Genomic DNA, 24,622 nt, shown 5'->3' on the forward strand with positions numbered 1-24,622 from the left:
TTCACCTAATTTTATAAAGTGTAGCTGTCAGTATTTTTATTTATCCTGTTAAAATTATTTGACATTTAAAATTTTCTCAAGTATGAAAGTGATCATATATATAAAAATTATTATAAGGTATGTAATAGAGGGATATTTTAAAAATAGTTAAAGGATATAGATATTAGATAAAAATTCTATGGTTTAGTCTTAAAGATGACAGATTAGAAAGGTTTTGCATTATTGCCATGAATAAATATCCTTATTGGTTTGTGTCATCTGTAAATTTAATTATCTGTTATACCTGTTTTGAATTTATATTTTATACATATTTTTCATTCATTGCACTATGCTATATAACTTTACTACTTTATTTACACCTCCCCAAATTTCTCAAAATTAAAACCCATATTATCTTAATGGCAAATAAAAGCAATTATGTGTTATGTGTGGGATGTTGACTTTATCAGACTGGCAAAAGGGGGTCCATGACAAAAAAGATTCAGAACCCCTGCTTTAATATTCCTAGGTTATAAACCAGATACCAAATATGTACTGATAGAGAAACTTTCCTCTTGAGATACCCCCATACCAGTGAATGAATAGTCAAAGGTCTGTACCGTCAAAGGTCTGCACCAAAAAACAAAAAAGTATAAATATGTCCCTTTACTGTGTGTGTATGTATTTTAAGAAAAATAATTACTGACTTTGTGACTGTATGACAGGTTCATATTGTTACATTTTATTTAACAACAGATGTTGTTCCTATTTTTGTTTGATAATAAAGACCTATTATTTTCAGTCACACTTGGTGATAAAACCAAAACTCATTTTATGAAAAGTTCTCAATATAATGGATATGTAAATAGAATTTTGCCCTGAGGTTTATAATTGCTAAGTTCTTTGTGACCTGCTTTATTTATATAGAGTTTGACTAAAAAATTTTTCTTATCAGAAGTAGGAATCAAATAAAGGAAATAACAGAGACCAGTAGTGGGGTCTTTTGAGACAAATCAAATTGTCCTAGACAGTTTTATCTAAAGATTTATCTTAAGGTTTTAGGACGAAATTGTCGAAGGTCAACAAGAAGCCTCAATAATCACTAAATTTATTTTATATCTGCTTGTAATGCCATGCATGAGCAGCTTTCCAGAAGAATGCTACTGTGAACAGCTTTTAAGGTTCTGATTACACAGTATAGTGAGCACTATTTATTCAGTAACAAATCAAAGCAAAACATTCACAGAAAATCAAGGTACAGCATTCACAATATTACAACTTATCACAGAAAATCACAATACACTATTCACAACAACTTATCATTAAAATGGCCACATAGTTTCCACCATATTGGCCACAAAGTTTTGAACAAAGAACAATAATCTCAAAGTACAATAGTCAAATTCTTCCACTTATGGGGCACACTAAGTTAACTCAATCAGTCGCTTATTCAGCAATCAATCACTAATTACAATCATTAGAAAATACATAGACCCTCCACCCCTACCTAGGTCACTAGTAAACTATAATTTCATCACTATTCAGTACCCACTGAGAGGTCTTTTCATCTTAACTTAAGGCAGACAACTCCTACCTGAATCCACCAGTCACCTTGATTCAAAGGCAGACAGCTCCCAGTTCCTTGTCCAGCTCTCCATGTAAGTCCTGCTCCACTTTGAAGTTCAGAGGGTCCAGTCCATCTCAAATCCTTCACAATTTCTGTTCCCAGGAATTCAAGGCTCAACCAAGCCACAAATAGACAAATAAGTCAGCATTCTGGTCATGCTTCCTCAGTCTTCTGCAGCTTGTTCAAAAAATCAGAATCACCTTATCCAGCCTGGGGGGAGGGGGCTCCTGGGCTCCTCTTCAGCCTCCTCCTGACAGTTGCTTCTGCTTCCCTGGTGCTCCATGGAATTCTGACTGTACCTTCCTGTGGCTTTTCCTTATATACACACACAGCATTAGCTACTTCCTGTTTCAGCCAACCCCTTCCTGTTAAGTCAGGAACAGGGGATCATACTTTCTGTTTCTTTCACAGAGGTTTGATTAATTACTAAATGCTAAGTACCTGCTTACTTGCCAATACAAAAAGGGGTCTTCAAATTCAAATTACATTACCATTACACTGCTTTGCAAATAATGCCTGCTATTACACCAGTTTTTACTCACTTCTTTCGTATTACAAGTTATTTTGTATCTCCTTACTCGCTGGTTTTTAGCCCCTAAGTACAAACCTCCCATTCTTTCTATTTACCTCTTATACTATTATATCATCAGTGAGTACAGAGATTATGATGTGGAATCAGTGTCAAAATTAAAGGGGTATTAATGATTACCCAGCCATTGCCCCAATTTCACTTATGGAAACTCGAGTCTCCAAATAATAGAGTTTAACCTACATAGGTTTTTCAATGAAATTTAAAGTTAATGTAATTTTTAGCAGCCTATTGCTTGTAGGTATATTAATTTTTTAAAAAGATGACTAGGGTTAATTAATAGATGCTGATATATTTTTAAATTCTTTATTATTTTTGATCCAAACTTTCATCACTGTGGAGTTTTCCTCTTTTCCTTACACTTATTAATGGCAATATCTTGTTTTATATAGTGCTTTGTGGTTAAAAAGTGTGTGAGTATATGTATATATATATATATATATATATATATACACACACACACACACACACACTCACATATACATATACAGACACACTTAAGACAATGCTGTGAGGTAGATAGTATCATAGTTAGCTGTGATGATAACAATAGCTACTTAATATTTAAATTGTCTTCTACAGAATCCTTTTTAGGAATCTCATTTAATTCCCAAAACAATCCTGTGAAGTAGGTATAGTATAGGTATTGTTTATTAGTCAACTAGCATTTATTCATCACTATGTACCAGACATTATGCTAAGTAGTGAGGTTATAGAGAAAAGCAAGAAAGAGCCCCTGCCCTCAGAAGAGGTGCTGTCAGTATAATGGGAGAGACAGCATGCATACAACTACATAACATACAAGATATGTGGATATTTATCTATGCATACATACATACATGATAAATTGGCGATAGTCTCAGAGACTTAGAGGAAGCCCGGGAAGCTAGAAGGTAGAGATGAGGAAGGAGAATATTCTGGGCATAGGGGACAAAAATTCTGCCTAGAATTGGAATGTTTTGTTTGAGGAACAGCAAGACCAGCATCAATGGGTGATAGAGTATGCTAAGGGGAGTAAAGCCTAAGAAGACTGGAAAGGTAAGAAGGGGCCAGGTTATGAAGGTCTCTAAAAACCAAATAAAGGATTCCTTATTTAATTCTGTATATAACAGGGAGCTCCTGGAGTTGATTGAATAGAGGAGTGACATTGGGCACCTGGGTAGCACAGTGGATAGAGCTCCAGAACAAGGGTCAGGAAGATCTGAGTTCCAGTCCAGCTTTGACACATACTAGCTGTGTGACCCTGGGCAAGTCACTTAACCCTGTTTGGCTTAGTTTCCTCATCTGTAAAATAGTCTGGAGAAGGAAATTGCAAACCATCCCAATATTATTGCCAAGAAAAGCACAAAGGGGATCACGAAGAGTTGGTGACAGCGGAAAAATGACTGAGCAGTAACATCTTCATACTTGTCCTTTAGAAAGTTCAGTTCGACAGTTGAATGCTGTTTGGATTGGAGTGGGGAGAGATTTGAGACAGGTAGATCAACAGGTTCCTGCAATAGTCCAGTCATGAGGTAATAAGAGCCTGTTACTAGTATGATGGCACTGTCAAAAGAAAGAATGGGACATATACAAAAGTAATAATAAAGGTAGAAATAACCCAGATTTGACAACTGAATCGGATTATGGGGAGAAGAGAGTGAGTAGTTAAAGATAATGCCAAAATTTTGAATTTGTGTGACTGGGAGGATGGTGGTACCCAAGAAAGAAATAGGAAAGTTAGGAAAAGGGGATGGTTTGCAGGAAAAGATAGCTATTGCTGACCTCCCACTGTTCATTAACAACCAGAAGCTATGGGAGTAAATCCTCATAACAAACAGATAGATAAATTGTGCAAAATGAATCCAAATAGTAGCCATATCCAAAAATCTGTGTCTCTTTATCTTGTTTCTATTACCTCTCTTGTCAGGAGGTGGGTAACATGTTTCATCACAGGTCCTCTGGAGACTTGGTTTTTCATTGCGGTGATAAGAGTTCTTAAATATTTTAAAAGTTGTTTTTCTTTCTAATTTTGCTATCCTTCTTTAAATTGTTATTCTTATACTGCTCATTTTCATTCTGTACCACTTCACACTACCCAGGACTTTCTGAAATTATTTATTTGATTGATTATTACAGTGCAATAATATTCTATCACATTCATATATCACACTTTACTCTTCTGTTACTCAGTTGTCTACCACTAGGTTCAAGTATTTTTCTCCTTTCCACACCTTTTTCAATCCCCCTTCAAGAATAAGAATTATGTGTTGCTTGAATATTCCCTCCCAAGTATTATCCTCCCCCTAAATCTCTCTGCCTTGTCCCTTTCCCCTTTGTTTCCCTATTGAGTTTGTTTTACTTCTATACCAAACTTTATATGATAGTGCATATGTATTCAGCCTCCCTTTGCTGATTGTGGATAAGAACAATGTTTATCTAATGCACACTTTCTTCATTCCTTCCTCCATATCTGTATGGTCTCGTGCATTCCATTTATGAGGAACAGCAAGTTGTACCCTCTTTTTCCTTCTCTCTGTACTGTTTTCCCCACTTGTTCTACATTCTTATTCTTCTCTTGAATCTCTTAACAGAAACTGTCTATTTCTCAGGACCTCCCTCCCTTTTTCTTTCCTTTTTGGAGGGCAATTGGGGTTAAGTAACTTGCCCAAGGTTACATGGCTAGTTTTTTGTGTGTGGGTGTTGTGTCTGAGGCCAGAACCAAACTTGGGTCCTCCTGACTCCAGGGCCTGGCGCTTTACTCACTGTGCCACCTAGCCACCCCAGGACCCCTTTTTTTTTAACTCCTTGAATAACTTTTGAGGTCATTACCATCCTGAAATGACACTTCTTCCTTTTTTTCCTATTAGCATTTTAGTACTCCAAAATCCTACAACTCTTTCCAGTTTCTTACATAAATTTACCTTTCCAGGTCTCTCTGGGTTTTTGTGTTTGTATTTCAAAGTTACTTTTTAGCTATAGTCTTTTTTTTCCCCCCAGAAATTCTTGAAAGTTCCCTCCTCTTTTAAAGGTCCATCCCCCTACCCCCTACTCCCCCATAGGTTGTATTCAACTTTACAGGGTGAGTCATTCCAGTTTTTTCTTTTGGAATATTATAAGATCCCCTTCTGAATATAATAGAAACTATCCAATCTTGTTTGAACCTTTTGAATGCTTGCTGGGAGTGAGCTCTGGATTTGGCTGTAGCATTCCTGAGATTTCTCCTTTTGAGAATCCTTTCAGGAAATGATTAGTGGATTCCTTCGACTTTTACTTTGATCTCTGATTCTAGTATACCTGGGCATTTTTAATTTGTGATTTCTTGTGATATAGTGTCAAAGTTTGTTGTTTTTTTTTGAAAACATGGTTTTCAGGGAATCCAGTGATTCTTAATGATCTCTTCTTGCTCTGTTTTCCTGGTCAGTTTTTTTTTTAATTCAGTTATCTTACTCCCTTGAGCAATGCAGGCTAGTACCTTTTGTACCATGAACCCTCTTAGAGTATTGCCTAAAGCAGCTTTCCAGTCTCTATTTCTGTGCTTATGTTAGTTCCTATAAATAGCAATATTACCATATTGCCAAAACACCCCAAATTCTACAAAAGCCCTTATTTATGAACTATATAAACAGATGATAAAAAAGATTAAGAATTATATGTTATTTAGGGTTTATGTATGTAGGAGGGTTGTCTTTTGAAAAACCGAAATTTTTCTTGTTTAAATCAACAATTACTATATAGGGTTTATATGTACATCTTTAACACTATCCATTAATTTTTGCTATTTTATATTTTTAAAAAATCATTCAATAGCCAGTATTGGGACTTAATCTCCAACATAATAGCACTTATTCTTATTCTTAAACAGGACCTAAATCTGACTCCTTCCTTAACTCTGCAAGGTACCAACATCTTCACTGCCCAACTTCTCCCAGCTGGGTGTCATAGTCTTCAGAACAGTTATAACTCCTGTATGATACTGAGGACAGCCAGAAATCAGATGGTTTGGGGGAAATTGCCAACAACCCTCAAGCTCCAGGGTCACCTTTTGCCTTACCAGAGATCCCTCAGAGATCAGACTCTGTTCTGAGTTAGTGATTTTAGATTAAGAACCCTGAACTTGTTCCCATGCCCACCCTAAGTCCCCTTCCCCTTTTTTTGTTTTTAGATGAGATAGATTGAGGTATAGACAGATATATATTTTACAATAATCAGGCATGGATGGAATGTGACCCATTATAGGTCTTATAATATCTTTCCTCCACAAATCCATTCTTTTTCCAAATTTATCTATTTCTTTTTTTTTTTTTTTTAACAATTGGGGTTAAGTAACTTGATCAAGGTTACACAGCCAGTTATTTCTGGGTGTGGTGCTGAGTATCTGAGCCCGGATTTGATCCAGGTCATCCCGACATTGGAGCCGGTGCTCTTACTCGCTGAGCCACCTGGCCGCCCCTAAGCAATTGGGGTTAAGTAACTTGCTCAAGGTTACACGGCCAGGTGTTTTTGGGTGGGTGCTAAGTGTCTGAGCCCGGGATTCGATCTCCAGTCTTCTCAACACTGGAGCCAGTGCTCTTACTCGCTGTGCTACCTGGCCGCCCCTCAAATTTATCTATTTCTAATAAAGAACACCACCCTTTGTTCCGGTCATCTAATTTTATAGCCTTACTATCATCTTTGACTTCTCATTTTCCTTCATTCCACATATCTGGTCTGTTGCCATATGCTCTACTTACAGAGCCAAAACTCTGGTTCAGGCTCCTAACACTCATAATCTGAACTATTGACATAAATAATCATATACAGATTAGAGATTTATGTTAAAATTTTTATTAATAGGTGTGTCCTGGTTTTGCATCCCACCTCTGTCACTCATTAGCCGTGTGATGGTTAATTTCTCTACTGTATTCTGATTTGTAAAATAATGCCTACCTCATAGGATTGTTGTAAGACTGAGATGAAATAATTTGTGTAAAACATTTTGTAAACCTTAAAGCACTATATAAATGTGAATTAGAATTACTACTAATATATTTTGAAAAGAACAAAGTTGACTGAAAATGCTAGTTACTTTAAAGAGAGCTTAATCCCTAAGTATAAATAGAAAAAAAAAATACTGCTATTAACCAGAACTGAAAGCTTTTTTCTTATCTAAGCATAAAATTGTCTTTTGTATCAGCCCATTCTGTATAATAACCATTACTTAATGTAGTGTTATAGACAATCTATTTGGCTATATGTGGAATTGTTGATTTAAGAATAATGTGTAAGGGATACAAAGAATTTCATAGTTCTAGTATCTTAAGAAAATTTCCTTGCTGTTTTGGTATATAAAATTTGTCTTTTTAACACTCTATCTTTTGAGTACTGATCATTTGAATTTTAAGATGAAATAATTACTTTTTTAATTTTCTGTTTTTAAGCATGGAGGAATCTATGTAAAACGAAGTGCCAAATTTAATGAATTGGAAATGAGAAACAAGCTACAGAGACAGATGGATACAGGCACTCCAGTAAGATTATGCTATGTTTTCCCTTTGTTAATGTAATTGTTGTTTGCCTATCATCCACTGTATTTTAATTGAAGAAACCTTTTTTTCTTGTAGTATAAATTTCACATTGATTTTAGTTAAAGAGGTTTCATTTTTTGATAGTTCTTATTCATTAGATAACATGCAAAGTCCCTTTTAGCTTCAAATTCTATAATCTATTTAGGACATTTTTGTTGGGGATGGGTATAGATAAAATGATGAACAAAAAATGAATGAACAAAAGGTTTTATTCATCTTGATTACTAAGATTAACTAGAATCAGTCAATTCAGCCATTGGTATTAACTAAAAATATGGCTAAAATTAACATTTTAAACTTTCTCTCTTTTATTCAGTGTGCAAAAATAGTATAGACTTAGCACAAACTAAATGACTCTGCCTTTCAACAGTAAACCTTTTAGTATTGGGAATAGTTTTTTTTTAAATTGCATTCATTGAGTTATCTGAAAGGTGTTTTAGTATTCACAAATTTACAAACATAAAACCATAATAATTCATTTTTAGTGATATTTTGTAATGGCATAACTTTGCTACCAAAAAAAATTTCTGTAATTTTCTATTAAAAGTATATTGTTTGTTATTAAATGACTTTTTCCCGTGACTCCTCTTTAGAACCAAAGATTGTAATTGTCATAAGATTTGTTCTTGATGTTATAGTATGGTATAACTTTCTATTCAATTGACTCAAACTCAAGTGATAGATTGCAGGTCATTTTAAAGAAGATAATTTTAATGTAGTTTAGTGAATCATGAGTAAATTTGTAATATTAATAAGTTTGTATTTTTTTCTTACCATGAAAAATCCTGTTATTACTAAATGTTTTTGAATTTATCAACATTAAAACTTTATGAATATTAATGTACTTGGTGTTGGAAACTTGGGAACTTTCTGTGGTAGGACTTCCTTTACCAATGCAGATCAACATTGATTCCACAATATAGTATTAGACAGTTGTCCATAATTCTATGAGACTTACCCAGGGTCACCTAGCCAGTAAGTGTTGGTGGTAGGACTTGAACCCAAGTTCTCCTGACTTGGAGGCTAGTTCTCTATCCATTATATCACATAGGCTGTTCATAAGTAAGCAAAATCAAAATTTTTTTCTAATAATTTAATAAAGCTAGCAAAAAAGTCTTCTATATGCATATTTGAAATTTAATATATTTAAATAGTTTATATATTATGTGTATGTATTTAATATAGTTAAAATAATAGTATATTTAAGTCATTCCTTAAGCATGAACTTGTAAAAATTTTGTTTAGAGGTGTCACACAGCCTAGTCTAGGTTTCACTTTAATGTATTCTTTAATATTAAGCACTACTTGCTTATTATGTTACACTGTAAGTATAGTTTAGTAAGGCAGTGCACTAGTCCTGTGAGGACATGCCAGCGCTATGTGTCAAAATAACATAGCCTCAGATTAGGCCATGCCTAATGAATGAAGAAGGTAGTAATTAGAACAGGGAATTCTGATTTTTCAAAGATTTATTTTTAAGGGAGGAGTCTAATACCTTAAATAAGTATTATAAATAGGACCTTATAAGCAGCTAAATGGCATGGTTGATAAGAGTGCTGAACCTGAAGTCAGGAAGATAGTCAGCCCAAGACAAGTGACTTAACTTAATTGTTGCCTCAGTTTTCTCAACTTTCAAGTAGGGATAATTCTAATAGTTGCCTCCCAGGGTTGTTATGAGTATCACATGAGATAATATTTGTAAAGCACTTTGCACACTGCCTGCCACATATGTGTTTAATAAATAGTCTTTCTCCCTACTTCCCCCTTAAAATCTTATTTTATACTATCATGTGCAGATATATTTACACTTGTACATTCATTATAAGTACATAATCTATCTTGTTATGAGATATATAGGAGGTAAACAAACACTACTCATGTCATGGAGAAAGGAAAGATTTTTGTTTGTGTATACACACATATATCTTGTATATGTGATTAAAATTATTTTCCCCCAATGAATCCAGTTTCACTAGGTCTTTTATTTAAAAAGGAACACCATTAGGCACTTCTCAAGACTGTTTCTCCCCCTTTGAATCTAGATTAATAATCCCTCTTTTATGTCTTCAGTTTATATTCCTTATCTAGGTGCTGATTCATGTCCTTTTGTATATAGTCTTAAGATTCTTGTCAGTTTCCTGTAAATTTTGGTAACTTGATAGTTTTGACAGATAACTTGCAAACAGAAATGAGAAATATTTATAACATTAATAAAATTAATCTCTTTAGGTTACTTTGCTTCTTTTATAAATAATAAAGCTATTTTAATTTTATAAGAGGTCTCTAAGTCTTTATTGGTTCACTAGCAAAACTTGGATTTTAGATTACTTTAAGAAGCATACCTTACTCACTAAGTCTATGCCTGCCAGCAAGAGTGAATTCAGCAAACACTAAACCCCTAAATGTAAGGAACTGTGTTCAGTGCTGGGGATTCAAGGACAAAAATGAAAGTCTCTTTCCTAAAAGGAACTTTATGCTTGAGGAAAGTTGAGTGGATATAACATGCAGCTAGATAATTAAATGTAAGATAAAGAATGCCAGACAAAGCATTGGAATAGAATTTGAGGTTGGAAGGAGCATTAGCAATTGTGTGTAAGGGCCAGAAGAATTTGGGAAAGCTTTGTGGAGGAGGGTATTTCCTGACTAAGCATTTAATTCCAGGCTTTCTGGTATGACTCATGCTAATGCCTAAGCAAAGAATGGCATATCATGGAACAGAAAGTAGTCTAATTTGATTGGAATGGAAAAATTTATAAAGAAAATTATCTAAAATTATGCTGAAAAGGTAGGTTGGAGCCATATTATGAAGTGTTTTCAGCTGAAACATTTGTATTTTATCCTAGAAGCAAGAGGGAACACATGAAGCTTTTATGATGAGAGTGGTAATGTACTCAAATCTCTGCCCTTAGGAAGATTATTTTAGTTGTGTGGAGGATAAATGGATTGATGAAGGGGAAATATGAAAACAGGGGGACCAATTAGAGGGCTTATTGTGGTAAAGGTAAGTACCAATAAGAGAGTCTAGATTTTGGTGATTGTGTGACTAGAGAAGATGTCTGAGCAACTTTATGAAGGTAGAATGGATAGCCTTGGCCAATGCCTAGATGTGGACTTGAGGGACAATATATGGTACCCACTGTATATAGTTAATTCTTTTACATTTGTCAAAGGAAAATATTGGAGCAATTCCTATGCCCCTGATTATTTTGGAAAATAGTTCAGGAATACTAGAAAAATAATAGGGGTTAATCTAGACTTAATTGCTAAATTAGATGAAAATTTCTGAACTCTCCCTTCTTCCTCCTCCCGCAAGTGAAAATGACTTTTCAGACTCAGTTTTTTTTCCAGAATTTATTTATTTTTAGTGTTTAACATTCATTTCCACAGAATTTTGAGTTCCAAATTTTCTCCCCATATCTCCCTTACCCCCCACCCAAAGATGGCAAGCATACTGATTACTGATTACCCCTTTCCCTAGTCTACCCTCTCTTATATCTCCGCTTATCTCTCTCTTTCCCCCCTTTCCCTTTTCATGTAGGGTAAGATGGATTTCTCTACCCCATTGCCTGTATATCTTATTTCCCAGTTGTATGTAGCAACAATTTTTGAACATTTGTTTTTAAAACTTTGAGTTCCAGATTCTTTCCCTTCTTCCCTCCTCACTCACATCCATTGGGAAGACAAGCTATTCAATATAGTTTATACATGTGTAGTTATGCAAAACGTTTCCATAGTAGTCATATTGTGAAAGACTATTATTTCCTTCCATCCCTATCCCATCCCCCATTTATTCTATTTTTTCCTTTGACCCTGTCCCTTTTCAAAAGTGTTTGCTCTTCTGGCTCTCCTCTCCCCCAATCTGCCATCCCTTCTATCATCCCCACCTCTTATCCCCTTCTCCCCTACTTTCCGTAGGATAAGATACCCAATTGAGTGTGTATGTAATTCCCTCCTTAAGCCAAATCCAATGAGAGTAAGGTTGACTCATTCCTTTTCACCTTCCTGCTCTTCCCCTCCATTGTAATAGCTTTCTCTCGTCTCTTTTATGTGAGATAATTTACCCTATTCTATCTTTCCCTTTATGCTGCTCCCAATGTATTCCTCTCTCACCCCTTAATTTTAATTTTTAGATATCATCCCTTCATATTCAGTTCACCCACTGCCCTCTGTCTCTGTATACATATGCACACAAATACACCCACCTACCACCTATACATACATATATATTTATATGTGTGTATATACACATACACACACATAATCTCTTCAACTATCTTAATACTAGAAAAAAGTCTCATGAGTTACACATCGTCTTTCCATGTAGGAATATAAACAGTTCAAATTTAATAAGTTCCTTATGATTTCTCTTTCCTGTTTGCCTTCTCATGCTTCTTGTATTTGAAAGTTAGATTTTCTGTTTAGCTCTGATCTTTTCATCAAGAATGCTTGAAAGTCCTCTTTTTCATTGAATATCCATATTTTCCCCTGAAGTCTTATACTCAGTTTTGCTGGGTGAGTGATTCTTGGTTTTAATCCTAGTTTCTTTGACCTCTGGAGTACCATATTTTAAGCCCTTCGATCCCTCAATGTAGAAACTGATAGATCATGTATTACCTTGATTGTTTCCACATTACTCAAATTGTTTCTTCCTGACTGCTTGTAGTATTTTCTCCTTGACCTGGGAACTCTGGAATTTGGCTATAATATTCCTAGGAGTTTTCTTTTTGGGATCTTTTTTTTTTTTTTGGAGGGCCATTGGGAGTTAAGTGACTTGCCCAAGGTCACACGGCTAATAAGTGTTAAGTGTCTGAGTTCAGATTTGAACTCAGGTCCTCCTGACTCCAGGGCTGGTGCTTGTGTTCACTATGCCACCTAGCCACCCCATTTGGGATCTTTTTCAAGAGGTGATTGGTGAATTCTTTCAATTTCTATTGAAAGGAAACAACGCCAAGGAGATGATGATAACATCTACATCCTAGTTAAGTTTTGTTGTTAACCTTAATCCATTTCCCCAGGAAAGACCTTTTGTAGTCAACCTATCCCAACTTAAACTTTTAAGTGTGGACTTTTTTTTTCTTTAGGTTAGAGAAATATATCTTAATATTTTCAGTTTTACTAAAGAGGAGGTTTTTAAAAGTAAGATTTTATTTTCTCCCAATTATATGTTAAAAACAATTTTTAACATTTTTTTTTAAGTTTTGTGTTCCGAATTTTATCCCTCCTCCTCTCTCCCTTCCCTCCTCACTAAGATGGTAAGCAATCCAGTCTATGTTATACATGTGCAATCATGTTAAACATTTCTGCTCACTTCACTTTGTATCAGTTCATGTAAGTCCAAGTTTTTCTAAAATCATCCTGAATGTCATTTCTTATAATTTCCCAATTTCCCACTTCCCTCTTAATCTTGGTTACATTGGCCTTGTTTGTACAGAAGCTTTTCAATTTAATGTAATCAAAATTATCCATTTTGCATTTTATAATGCTGTCTAATTCTTGTTTGGTCATAAAGTATTCCCCTCTCCACACATCTGACAGATAAACTATTCCTTGCTTTCCCAGATTGCTTACAGTGTCATCCGTTATACCTAGATCATGGACCCATTTAGACTTGATTTTGGTATATGCTTTTAGATAGCGGTCTATGCCCAGTTTCTGCCATACTATATTCCAGTTTTCCCAGCAGTTTTTGTCAAATAGTGAGTTCTTATCCCAATAACTGGGGTCTTTGGGTTTATCAAACAATAGATTACTGTAGTCATTAACTGCTTGAGTCTCATGTGCCCAATCTATTCCATTGATCCACTACTCTATTACTCAGCCAGTACCAAGTAGTTTTGATTACTGCTGCTTTATAATACAGATTAAAATCTGGTATATCTAGTTCACTTTCCCTAGGATTTCTTTTCATTAATTCCCTTGATATTCTGGACCTTTTGTTCTTCCAAATGAATTGTTACTATTTTTTTCTACCTCTATAAAGTAATTTTTTTTGGTAAATGATTGGTATGAAACTAAACATATAATTTAATTTAGGTAAAATTGTCATTTTTATTATATTAGCTCGACCCAACCACAAGCAATTGCTGTTTTTCCAATTAGTTAGATCTGACTTTATTTATATGAAAAATGTTTTGTAGTTGTGATCATATAGGTCCTGGGTTTGTTTTGGCAGGTAGATTCCCAAATATTTTATGTCTACAGCAGCTTCAAATGGGATTTCTCTTTCTATCTCTTGCTGTTGAATTTCATTAGAAATGTACAGGCATGTCGAGGATTTATGTGGGTTTATTTTATATTCTGCAACTTTGCCAAATTTGTTGTCTCAAGTAGTTTTTTACTTGATTCTCTACGATTCTCTAAGTATCTCATCATATCATCTGCCAAGAGTTATAGCTTGTTTGCTTCTTTGCCTAATTTGATTCCTTTGATTTCTTTTTTTTTTTTCTAATTGCTACTGCTAACATTTCTTGTACCAGATTGAATAAGAGGGGTGATAGTGGACACCCTTGTTTCACCCCTGATCTTATTGGAAATGCTTCTAGCTAATCGCCATTACATATAATACTTGCTGATAGCTTTAAATAGATGCTACCTATTATTTTAAGGAAGACTCCATTTATTCCTATCCTTTCTAGTGTTTTTAATAGGAATTGATGTTGTATTTTTTTAAAAGCCTTTTCTGCATCTATTGAGATAATTATGTGGTTTCTGCTTGTTTTGTTGTTGATATGATCAATTATACTGATAGTTTTCCTAATATTAAACCATCCTTGCATTTCTGGAATAAATCCTGCATGAACAAAGAGTATTATTCTTGTGATAAATTGCTGTAGTCTTTTTGCTAATATTTTCTTTAAAAATTTTGAATCTATATTCATGATATGAGTTATCTTTAATTTCATCTTTAGACACTCTTATAAAGGTAACCAGAGGGTGTTCAAATAAATTAACATTACCCTTGAAACTTGATAACATTGTATTTTAATATTGATTGTGGTTTTGTAGTACTTCCATATAGACTATTTACCTTGGTGTAGTCATTTTATCTCTTTTCATTTTGCATTATTTTGCATCTTCACATGTTTCTCTAAATCCTTGATATTTGCCATACCCTAGGGCACATTATGTTCATAAACTACAATTTGTTCAGTGTCTGTAGTATTAGAGCATTTATTTTATTTTTAAGGTTTTACAAAATGTTGCGATAAAGATTTTTTAATATATGCCTTTTCTTACCATTAGTAATGTTAATGATGTAATACTGAAACCTGTGTCATATGGTATGGAGTAACTTATTTCTTGCTGAATTCAACATTATCTTCTAGAGTAGTTTGAACAAATTCACAACTCCATCAACTGTAAATTAGCTTTCTTGTTTCCCCATAAGCCCCTCTGAACAAAGAACTTTCCCATTTTTAGTAATTTTGCTAGCCTATGTATTGGAAATGATAATCGCAGCAAAATTTTCTTTCTTAGTGATTTTTATGGTTTTTCAGTTGTCTGTTGATTATATTTTATTTGAAAACCATTTGTTCTTATTTGACCATTATCTTTTTGTCTGTGAGCATAGTTTTATATTAAAAAAATTATCCCTGCTTCTTAGTGATAAAGGAAACATAGATATAGAATGTATTGTGCATGTGCACTAATTCTATTAACTTTGATAATAAGAATAGAAGATAAAACATTTGAATTAACCATAAAATTTTCTTATAATAAGATTACAAGCTTTATTAGACTACTTGTAAATAGTCTCAAATCTCCCAACTTCAGCATTGGGAAATTGTCTTTTTCATCATGACAAGTACATCAACAGAGCCAAGAATATGAGAAACATTTAAGATTTATCAAAAAGTGATATATTCCATGATATATTCCATGAATTTTCTCAACCATTTTGGAAAATAATTTGGGATACTAAAGAAGTGATGAAAAATATTCATATCCTTTGACCCAGAGATATCACCTTTTCTTACGCATATCTCTTAAGGAAGTCAAAGATAGAATATGGTCATAAATATTTATAGCATAAATTTTTTATGGCAGCAAAGACCTGGAAACAAAGTAGAGCTCTATGAATTGTTTAATGCCTGAGTAAATCATGGTACAGTATTGTGATAGAAAACATAAGAAATAATGTAGAATCACGTAACTGGAACCAACAAAACAATAGCAAAACAACTAAAGCGATATAAATGGAAAGAACAACCCCCCCAAAACCATGGAAACTGAATGCTGTCAGATATCACATATACTATTAAACTAGGTTGACATTGGTTAATTTTGCATATGTTTTCTCCATTCTTTGTTGCAAGGGATGATTAATAGGGGAGAAATATTATGAAATAAAGGTAATTAAAATATAAAAAATTGATATAACTATTAAAGAAAAGATACTTTTTTGAATGGTTGGATATAAGAATTCATGTAACATTTTTCAAGATAGAAATCCATGCCCTAAGAAAAAGAATTTTTAGGAAGCTTGAGAAATATGTATAATCTGGCTAGTGTTTTATATATGAAAGGCAGATTTATCTCTATAACCTCCTTCCTACTCATATTTCCTCAAAAATAACAGCAACAATAATAGTTATCATAGTGCTTACTATCTGCCAAACACTGTGCTTAGTGCTTTACAGTTATTATCTCATTTGATCTTCATCCCTAGGAGGTAGGTAGTATTATTATTCCTATTTTACAGATGAGGAGACTGAGACAAATAGACATTAAGTGATTTGCCCAAGGTCACAGAGGTAGTAAGTGTTTGAGGCTAGATTTGAACTCAGGTCTTTCTGATTTCAGGTGGAGCATACTATACATTGTGCTACCAAACTGCCCATGGTGATAACCCATTAATGCCTATCTGACTTTAATTTAAGCCATTGTCTGTATCCTCTCAGAACCTCATGGGATCTTCTAGGGGTCATGCGCACATTGTCAGAGGTCTTTCACATACTATCCAAAGATTTCTGTGGAGAAAGTCGACTGTCCATGGTTTTTTTTTTCCTTGTCCCTGTTATGTAATTAATCTTTTTAGTAATGGGTTTTAAAAAATGTTCTCCTTTACATCAATTCTGTGTAACTATTTATATTGGATTACAGTTTGTTTATGACTACCATATGCATCTCCATTCATTGCCTTTTGAGTGGGTGATCTTTGCTTTTAGTTCTCTGGAGATAGTAGAATTGAATCCTGGCAATATTGTAGTACATATTCTTAAAAGGGATGCTTGGTAAACATCTAAAAAAGGAAGTCATGATCACAGAGAGATAGTATAGCTTTGTAAAGGTCAGGTCATGCCTATTTGATCCTTTTCCTTTTTTTTTGACAAGGTTACTAGATTAGATCAAGGGAATGCTGTATAGTTGATCACATTTTAATAAAACATTTTTAATTTTTTCTTTGAACAAAAATATTCTTTCTGTACCTGATTTCCATACTGAAAAAAATAAAAAAAAAATCCTTGTGACAAATATGCATAGTTAATCTAAACTGATTCTTGTAATGGCCATTTCCAAAAATATATATCCCAAGCTATACCCTAAGTCTGTATTATCTCTCTGTCAGAATGTTTTTTCATGGGTGCTCTGAAAGCAGTTGGTCACTGCTTTGATCAAAGTTCAAAAGTTTGTAGACAAGTTGTTTATATTTACTTTACATTGCTATCATTGTATAAATAGTTCTGTTTCTGCTAGTGTAATGAATTATTTTAAGTGTTTCTCAGACTATTCTTATAAAAAATGAAGAGATGGGCTAAGCAATGCAAGTATCATGGACCCCTTTGTCAATCTGATGAAACTTATGGACCCATTCTTAGAATAATGGTTAAGTTTCATAAAATAAAATACATAGGATTACAAAGAAGAAGAATTATTTTGAAATAGCAAAATGTACATTTTTAAAGGTTCACAAACCCTCAACTAAGAACCCTTGACTTGTAGTCTAAGGTTAACTTAGAAAGGGGATTACTGGGAGAGTGCCCCACTGGAACTAAATTCTGTGTAAATATACTGTCTCAAGTCTGAGAAAATGTATCTCCCTTTTGCATTGGAAAGGTAGAGGAGTATAGGTATAGAACATCACATATACTCTTATGCACAGTTGATGTTAGTGAGTTTTGCCCCAAATATATTCTATTTATTCAGTTTCAGTTCATCAATGACTTATACAAAGGAGTAGATGATATGCTTATTAAATTTGTAGATGACAAAAAATTAAGAAGAATAACACATTGGATTTCAAATTAGGATCTCAAAAACAAAAAGACCTACAATAGGGATAATTACAAAGTCTTACAACTTGACTTTTAAAAAATCACTTCAATTATAAGATCATGTGGGTTGACTAGACAAACTTTTTAAGGTCTGGGGATCTTAATAAACTACAGATTCATTAAGAGTCACTTATAAGCTATTGCGACTAAGAAAGCTAATATAATCATAGGCTATATTAAGAGAAATATAGTATATGGGACTCAAGAGGTGACTCTGTATTCTGCCCTGCTCAGATTATATGTAGACTTTCATATTCACCTGGATACAACCTTTTAGGAAGGATATTGATAAACTAAAGAGTATCTAAAGGAGAACAGCAATATGGTGAAAGGCTTTTAAATTCATGCCATATGAGCATCAGTTTAAGGCATTCAGAATGTTTAATCTAGAAAAGTGAAGATAGGAATATGAGGTGAGGACCATGATAGTCTTCAAATATTTGAAAGTTCAGTGGAAGACTGGTAAGACTTCTTGTTTTTGATCTCAGAGGGAAGAACTAGAATCAAAATGTGGAAGTTAGAAAGAGGCAAATTTAGGCTTGATATTTAAACAAAAAAGTTTCTTAAGAAGTAGAACGATTAAAAATACAATGCACTTCATGAGGTTACTTCTAAGCAAAGTTAAGTTACATGGGTTACTTCTAAGCAAAGGTTAGATGACCACTAAACGTGGTAGTATGAGAATTGAGTGAACCACACTGACTCCATTTTGTGATTCAATTTTGGAGCAATCTCAGTTCCCTTTCTTTTTTTTTTGCCTTTTTTTTTTTTTATTTTTTGGAGGGGGGAAGGCAGGACAATTAGGATTAAGTGACTTGCCCAAGGTCACACAGCTAGTATGTGTTAAGTGCCTGAAGTGACTAGAACTCTGGTCCTCCTGACTCCAGGGCTGGTGCTCTATTCACTGCATTGCCTAGGCAGACTTCAGTTCCCTTTCTAATTCAATTATAGGCCTAGTCTTAATTTTTATATTGTGAGAAAACCTCATTCAATTGGGAGAATTGTAAAAATACTTTATTGCATTGTTTGAACTTAACCCTGAGGGACTGGGAAACTGGACCACCTCACTTAGAGGTTGCTTAGAGATCCTTTACTATGAACCTGGGTTATACAGACAAGAAACAGTCAGATCCAAAGGTTCATGCAGAGAGTTTTCTCACAGCAACATATCTCAAGTAACCCATATATCTTATCTCAAAACTGGCTCTGTTCTGGTCTATCAGTTATTGTTTCCATGTTCTTTTGACTGAATACATATACTTGGGGGTGGTCGTGTACACCTCTTTTTCTGATTTCAGGGAATTGTACCTGTTCTCTCTCTATCTCCCAACTTGGAAAATCCCTACTCTTTCCTCCAGTTAGAAATGATTGCCCAATTTTGTATCCTGCTTAATTGTCTTCTTTTAAATAATTGATCTTACTTGATTAATTGTTTCTAATGCATAAAAAAATCTGTCTTAGTTCTGTATTTGAGGTTTTTGGACTTACTGGGGAGTACAACCCATTTATTATGCCTGTTTTGTTAATAAATCATATGACTCAGATTGTGTTTCCTCAGTTATTAATTATCCACCAAAGTTTAAAGTATTTTTGTTTGGGTAGGCTTGATTAGGTACTCTGATATTTTGTGATTTTTGTGATTCTATACATACTTCTTTGATATCCTACGTGTTTTACTAACAGTGGAGGGCAGACAAAGTACAACCAGCAGTGTCCTCTCTTCCTTTGTTCCGTGCAAGCATTTAACTGGTTGCCTTCCTACACACCTATCTCACAACTAAGAGATCTTGTCTTTTCTGTTTGGTGATATTTCAATGTTTTGGACTACTACACCAGATTGTGTGGCTTTTTTCTGTGTACTATCTGGAAGATGTATTATATGGGCTGCAATTTGACCTAATTGAACTGGAGTCAAAAATCTTTTGGGTGGAAAAATCAGTAACAGAGAGCATAACTCATCTAAAGAAATATATAGAGATTTGGCTTTGGGAAAGATAGGGATAATGAGACCTATCTGTATAGGAGTTCATATCCTCTTCAATTCTCCCTATCTCCTTTAAACAGGAATTCCATGGTATTTCCTAGGTCCCTGCTATATTTCAATTTGTTTTCATCTTTGCCTCTTTTTGATAATGCATGGATTTTGATTTTAAAGAGAATCCAATAAGGAAAAAAATATTCCTTTGGCAAATGAGTAACTATCCAGTGTCCTTTTTGAAATGTCCCAGAGGATGAAAGGAACAAAATGTGTCACATGAGCTGTCTTCCATTTCTTTGTTCCTATGATCTGTTTGTTCTGTGAATGCTAGTAAATTGAAAAGAACTGGCATGGATTCTGTATTTTTTTTACCTATTTTGAGTCTTAAGCCACATCTCTAAGCCAGTATAGTTTTTGTAGCTTTTCCAGGTCTCAAATTAGAATAGGGGTTAAAAGAAATCTGAGTTTCTGCTTTCTAGCCTTCTTTGTTTCTTGATCTCTGTTTAAAAGGAAAAGAGTGATTAGGAAAATTGACTATTTCACTAACATACAGTAATGATTTCTCAAGTCTAGCTTCTCCACTTAAATGTATACCTACTTCTGTCTACTAGATTTCTTTCTGAAAACTTATCTGTAAATTGAATCATTCTTTTTTTTTTTTTTTGCCTTTTTGGAGGGCAATTGGGGTTAAGTAACTTGCCCAAGGTTACATGACTAGTATTTTTGTGTGGATGTTAAGTGTCTAGGCCAGAACCGAACTCGGGTCCTCCCGACTCCAGGGCCGGCGCTTTACTCACTGTGCCACCTAGCCACCCCAAAGTGAATCATTCTAAGTGCTCTAGGAGAGCTTTTTATTTAGTGGTGTCCTATGTTGACCCTCTTTGTAAAGTGAATAGTCACTCTAAATTGCATTCAAATACACCTTGTGTATCTATGTAATGTGTTGTTACTGATTTTTAAAAAAAATGTTAACTATTTAAACAAATTCAGTCTAAAAATGATAGTGTGTGACAGTATTTCATAGTTAAATTTTGAGTCAATAATGAAATTGAAAATGTTAAGCCCTCAAGTAATCTGACTAATTTATTATATGTAATGTAATTCATTATATGTAATGTATTTTATATTATTTTTCATCTTTATTAGGTCTATTTTCATTCTTACAACTGTTCCTAAAATTCAGATTATATGTAGAAGGAAATGGTCTTTTTTTATTTAAAAAATTCTGTTAGGTCTGAATGGATTGATAAATTTTATTTGTTTAAAATAACAGATATGTACATATAATATATATTTCTTTCACAGATGTATCTTGTGATTTTTCCAGAGGGAACAAGGTACAATCCAGAGCTAACAAAAGTTATTTCAGCTAGTCAAATATATGCTGCTGAACAAGGTAAGCTGAAATTTAAAATTTCAATGTTTAATTTCAGAGTTGATTTTTAACAAGTTGTTCTTATAGTTCTTACATTATATTCCCTCATGAATTAAAATACTTGACCACACATGCACATGTACATGAACACACATATCCTCTCTCTATAAACTATATTTTATATAAATATAAACTATATATATATATAAACTATATTTCTCTTATGCATTCTCTGGTGTCTCTAATATATAGCCAAGAAATTGGATGTAAGTGGAATAAGATCTTGTTATAGTAACTCTTGATGCCAAGGTTTTTATTATACTACCTCTTCTATATGTGTTCAATTCAACATGCATTTCTTAAGTACTAACTGTTTACCAGGCTTTGTTAGGGAAAAAAAAAAGGGAAACAGCTACTGATTTAAAGGAATGAGCTTATGTTCTGTTGTGGAAAACAAAATATACATAAATAACTTTGGGTGTGTAAAGTGAAAAGTAGTGATCATCTCTGGCAAAGCAGAGGTATCACTTGACTGCTACTGTTATGGATGCTAGTGATTACAAGAAATGGATGTGAGGAAGGGAGAACATGTATGGGGGAAAGCTTATGTAAAGACAACATCATCATCATCATCATCATCATCATCATCAATCATTATCATCAGTTAGCATTTATAGTTAGTGCTTTTAGGGTTTGCCAAATGCCTTACATATATTTCATTTTATCCTCACAGCATCCAATGAAATTGGGTGCTTTTATAATCTATATATTACAGATGAGGAACATGAGGCAGAGCTTAAATGACTTGCCCACATTCAAACAACTAAGAAGTGTCTGAGGATAGATTTCAACTCAGGACTTCTTCAATCCAAGTCTAGTTTTATATCTGTTGCCTCAATTAGATGGATGTAGAAGGTGAAATATTGTACATAGGAAAATTTGCAAATCAGAAAAATAGGCAAATTTGACTAAATGGTGTGTGAGAGAGATAAAATTGGACTAGAAGGATATAAACTAGTTATGGTAAGCTTTATATGCCAAAGTAGTGATTTTGTATTTTAGTCTTTTTTTTTTTAAAGCAATCAGGGTTAAGTAACTTTCTCAAGGTTACACGGCCAGTTATTTTTGAGTGGGTACCAAGTATCTGAGGCTGGAACCGATCCCAGGTCTCCCGACTCTGGGGCCGGCGCTCTTACTCACTGCACCACCTGGCCACCCCTAAGCAATTGGGGTTAAGTAACTTGCTCAAGGTTACACGGCCAGTTATTTTGTGTGGGTGTTAAGTATTTGAGCCCGGAACTGATCCCAGGTCTCCCAATTCTGGGGCCGGCACTCTTACTTACTGCGCCACCTGGCCGCCCTTATATTTTATTCTAGAAATAATATATTTTATTCTTGAGGCATGATTAGGCCTGTGTTATAAGAATATCAATTTGGTAGTTGTTTTGGACAATGAATTTAAGAGGAAAATAACTAGAGGAAGAAATAAATTAAACAGTTATTTTAGTAGTCCATGTAAAATGTAATGAAGGCCTGAAATAGGGTGGTTGTGGAATGGTATAAGGAGAAAAGGAAATGGATGCAAGAGATGTTATGGGAGCAGAATAGATATGACTTGGCAATTAATTTGGCTTTGATGTAGTGATAAAGAAAAAAGAGGTAAGGATGTTTCTTTGGTTACTAAACTAGATGACTGGAAGAATAGGAGTAACTTTGATAGACATAGAGAAGTAGTAGGAGGAGTGAATTTAGAGGAAAAGTTAATGAATTCTGTTTAGGACTTTCTAAGTTTCTAATATTTATAATGATCAGTGATTGATGCCATGTCAAGTTCATGACACAGCTAGTAGGAAAGTTTGGCTAGAATGAAAAATGCATTTGAAGTAGTAGTATAAAATAAGTCTACAAAGTAAGTGAGGGATAGTTTATGGTGGATTTTAAATACCAGACTGAGGATTGTATATTTTATCCTAGAGGTAATAGGGAACCACTACAAATTTTTGAGTAGATAAAATAGATGTGTTTTATAGGAATAGTGATTTGGCAGCTGAATGGAGAATAAATTAGAGAAGGTAGAGAAACCGTCCAATTATGAGATTATTCCATTTCCATACCATCTATTCCTTTAGGTTAACTCACACAGACTCTTTCCTAGTTAGCCCTTATCATCTCTTGTCTGAACTCTAGGATGTGGAGTCTCTGTGAGTAGAGAGATAGGTGAAATTATGTGGAGGAAGAATTGATGAGATTTGGCTGACTGATTGGATATGAAGGTTTGGGAGGGAGAGGAGACATTGAGAAGGGAAGACTCAAGTTTTGAACTTGAGTGACTGAAAGGATTATGGTGCCTTTAAAAGAAATAGAGAAGTTTGGAGGAGAGATGGGTTTTTGTTACTAAGTGTAAAAAGATGAATGGGCATGGTTTACCTTTTTATATTATTTTAATAATACTATTTGCTAATGTAGCTTATAATGCTAATTTTAAAAACCTTACTCAGATTTTTATAATACACATGTGAAACATTTAGGAACTATGTCTTTTAAGAGATGTGGAACCAAGTAGGTTAGAACTTGCTAAGAGTCACAAAGTCAGTTATTGTCAGAATCCAGGACACAATTTTATTTTTGAATTCTATACTCCTGGTTATTTTTTTTTTGATCATCTACTTTTTTTCTGTAAAAAACAGAATTCTGTAAGAAACCTTCAAAGGAAATTACATAAGCAATTTGCCTATCAGGGTTAAGCTTTAAATACTAGGTTGTTGAAATTCTTAACTTTTCCAACTTATTTATTGGGTGACCTATTTTCAGTATGAATATAGAGTTGAATTTTTCCCCCCACTGTGTACAAAGGAAGTTAAGCTTTCTGGACAGTGTAATCTAAAAAAAAAAAACCATATCCTGTTTTTTGTTTTTTTTTCCCCTCTGAAATCACAAGTAAACTGTTAATTGAAAATAAAAACAAAGAAACACTCTAGTCCATCTGTTAAGTTAATTTTTCTTGAATAGAATTGAAACCAGAAGCACATGTGATATTTAGACTATAAAACTTAGTCGTAAACTGGCTCATCTTTTCCTTCTTATTCGTATTAATTTCTGTGAATGTATATATACATTCTTTATATATGTGCTCTGTACATAAAGAATGTATATATACATTCTTTATATATGCTCTGTACACAAAGAATGTGTATATATATGTGTATATATACACATTCTTTATATATATGCTCGGTACACACTTAAACTTTAAG

At 33.9% G+C, this 24,622-nt stretch overlaps 1 protein-coding gene across 3 annotated transcripts in view; it reads left to right on the forward strand.

The window, feature by feature from the left end:
- The window catches only part of AGPAT5 (1-acylglycerol-3-phosphate O-acyltransferase 5), a 90,245-nt gene that overhangs the window by 20,877 nt on the left and 44,746 nt on the right, over positions 1-24,622 (forward strand). For 2 of the 3 annotated variants that reach the window (XM_069065416.1, XM_069065414.1), the window contains exons 4-5: positions 7,595-7,684; positions 21,299-21,389. In XM_069065416.1, the coding sequence (XP_068921517.1) occupies positions 7,595-7,684; positions 21,299-21,389 (181 nt within the window). The remainder of the gene's footprint in view (positions 1-7,594; positions 7,685-21,298; positions 21,390-24,622) is intronic. The other variant, XM_069065415.1, reaches the window with a different exon arrangement.

Source organism: Petaurus breviceps, unplaced genomic scaffold, assembly GCF_028583685.1.
Source record: "Petaurus breviceps papuanus isolate PSGF00001 unplaced genomic scaffold, PetGlider_PUasm1.0 90686, whole genome shotgun sequence".
In the NCBI taxonomy this organism is placed as follows: Eukaryota; Metazoa; Chordata; class Mammalia; order Diprotodontia; family Petauridae; genus Petaurus; species Petaurus breviceps.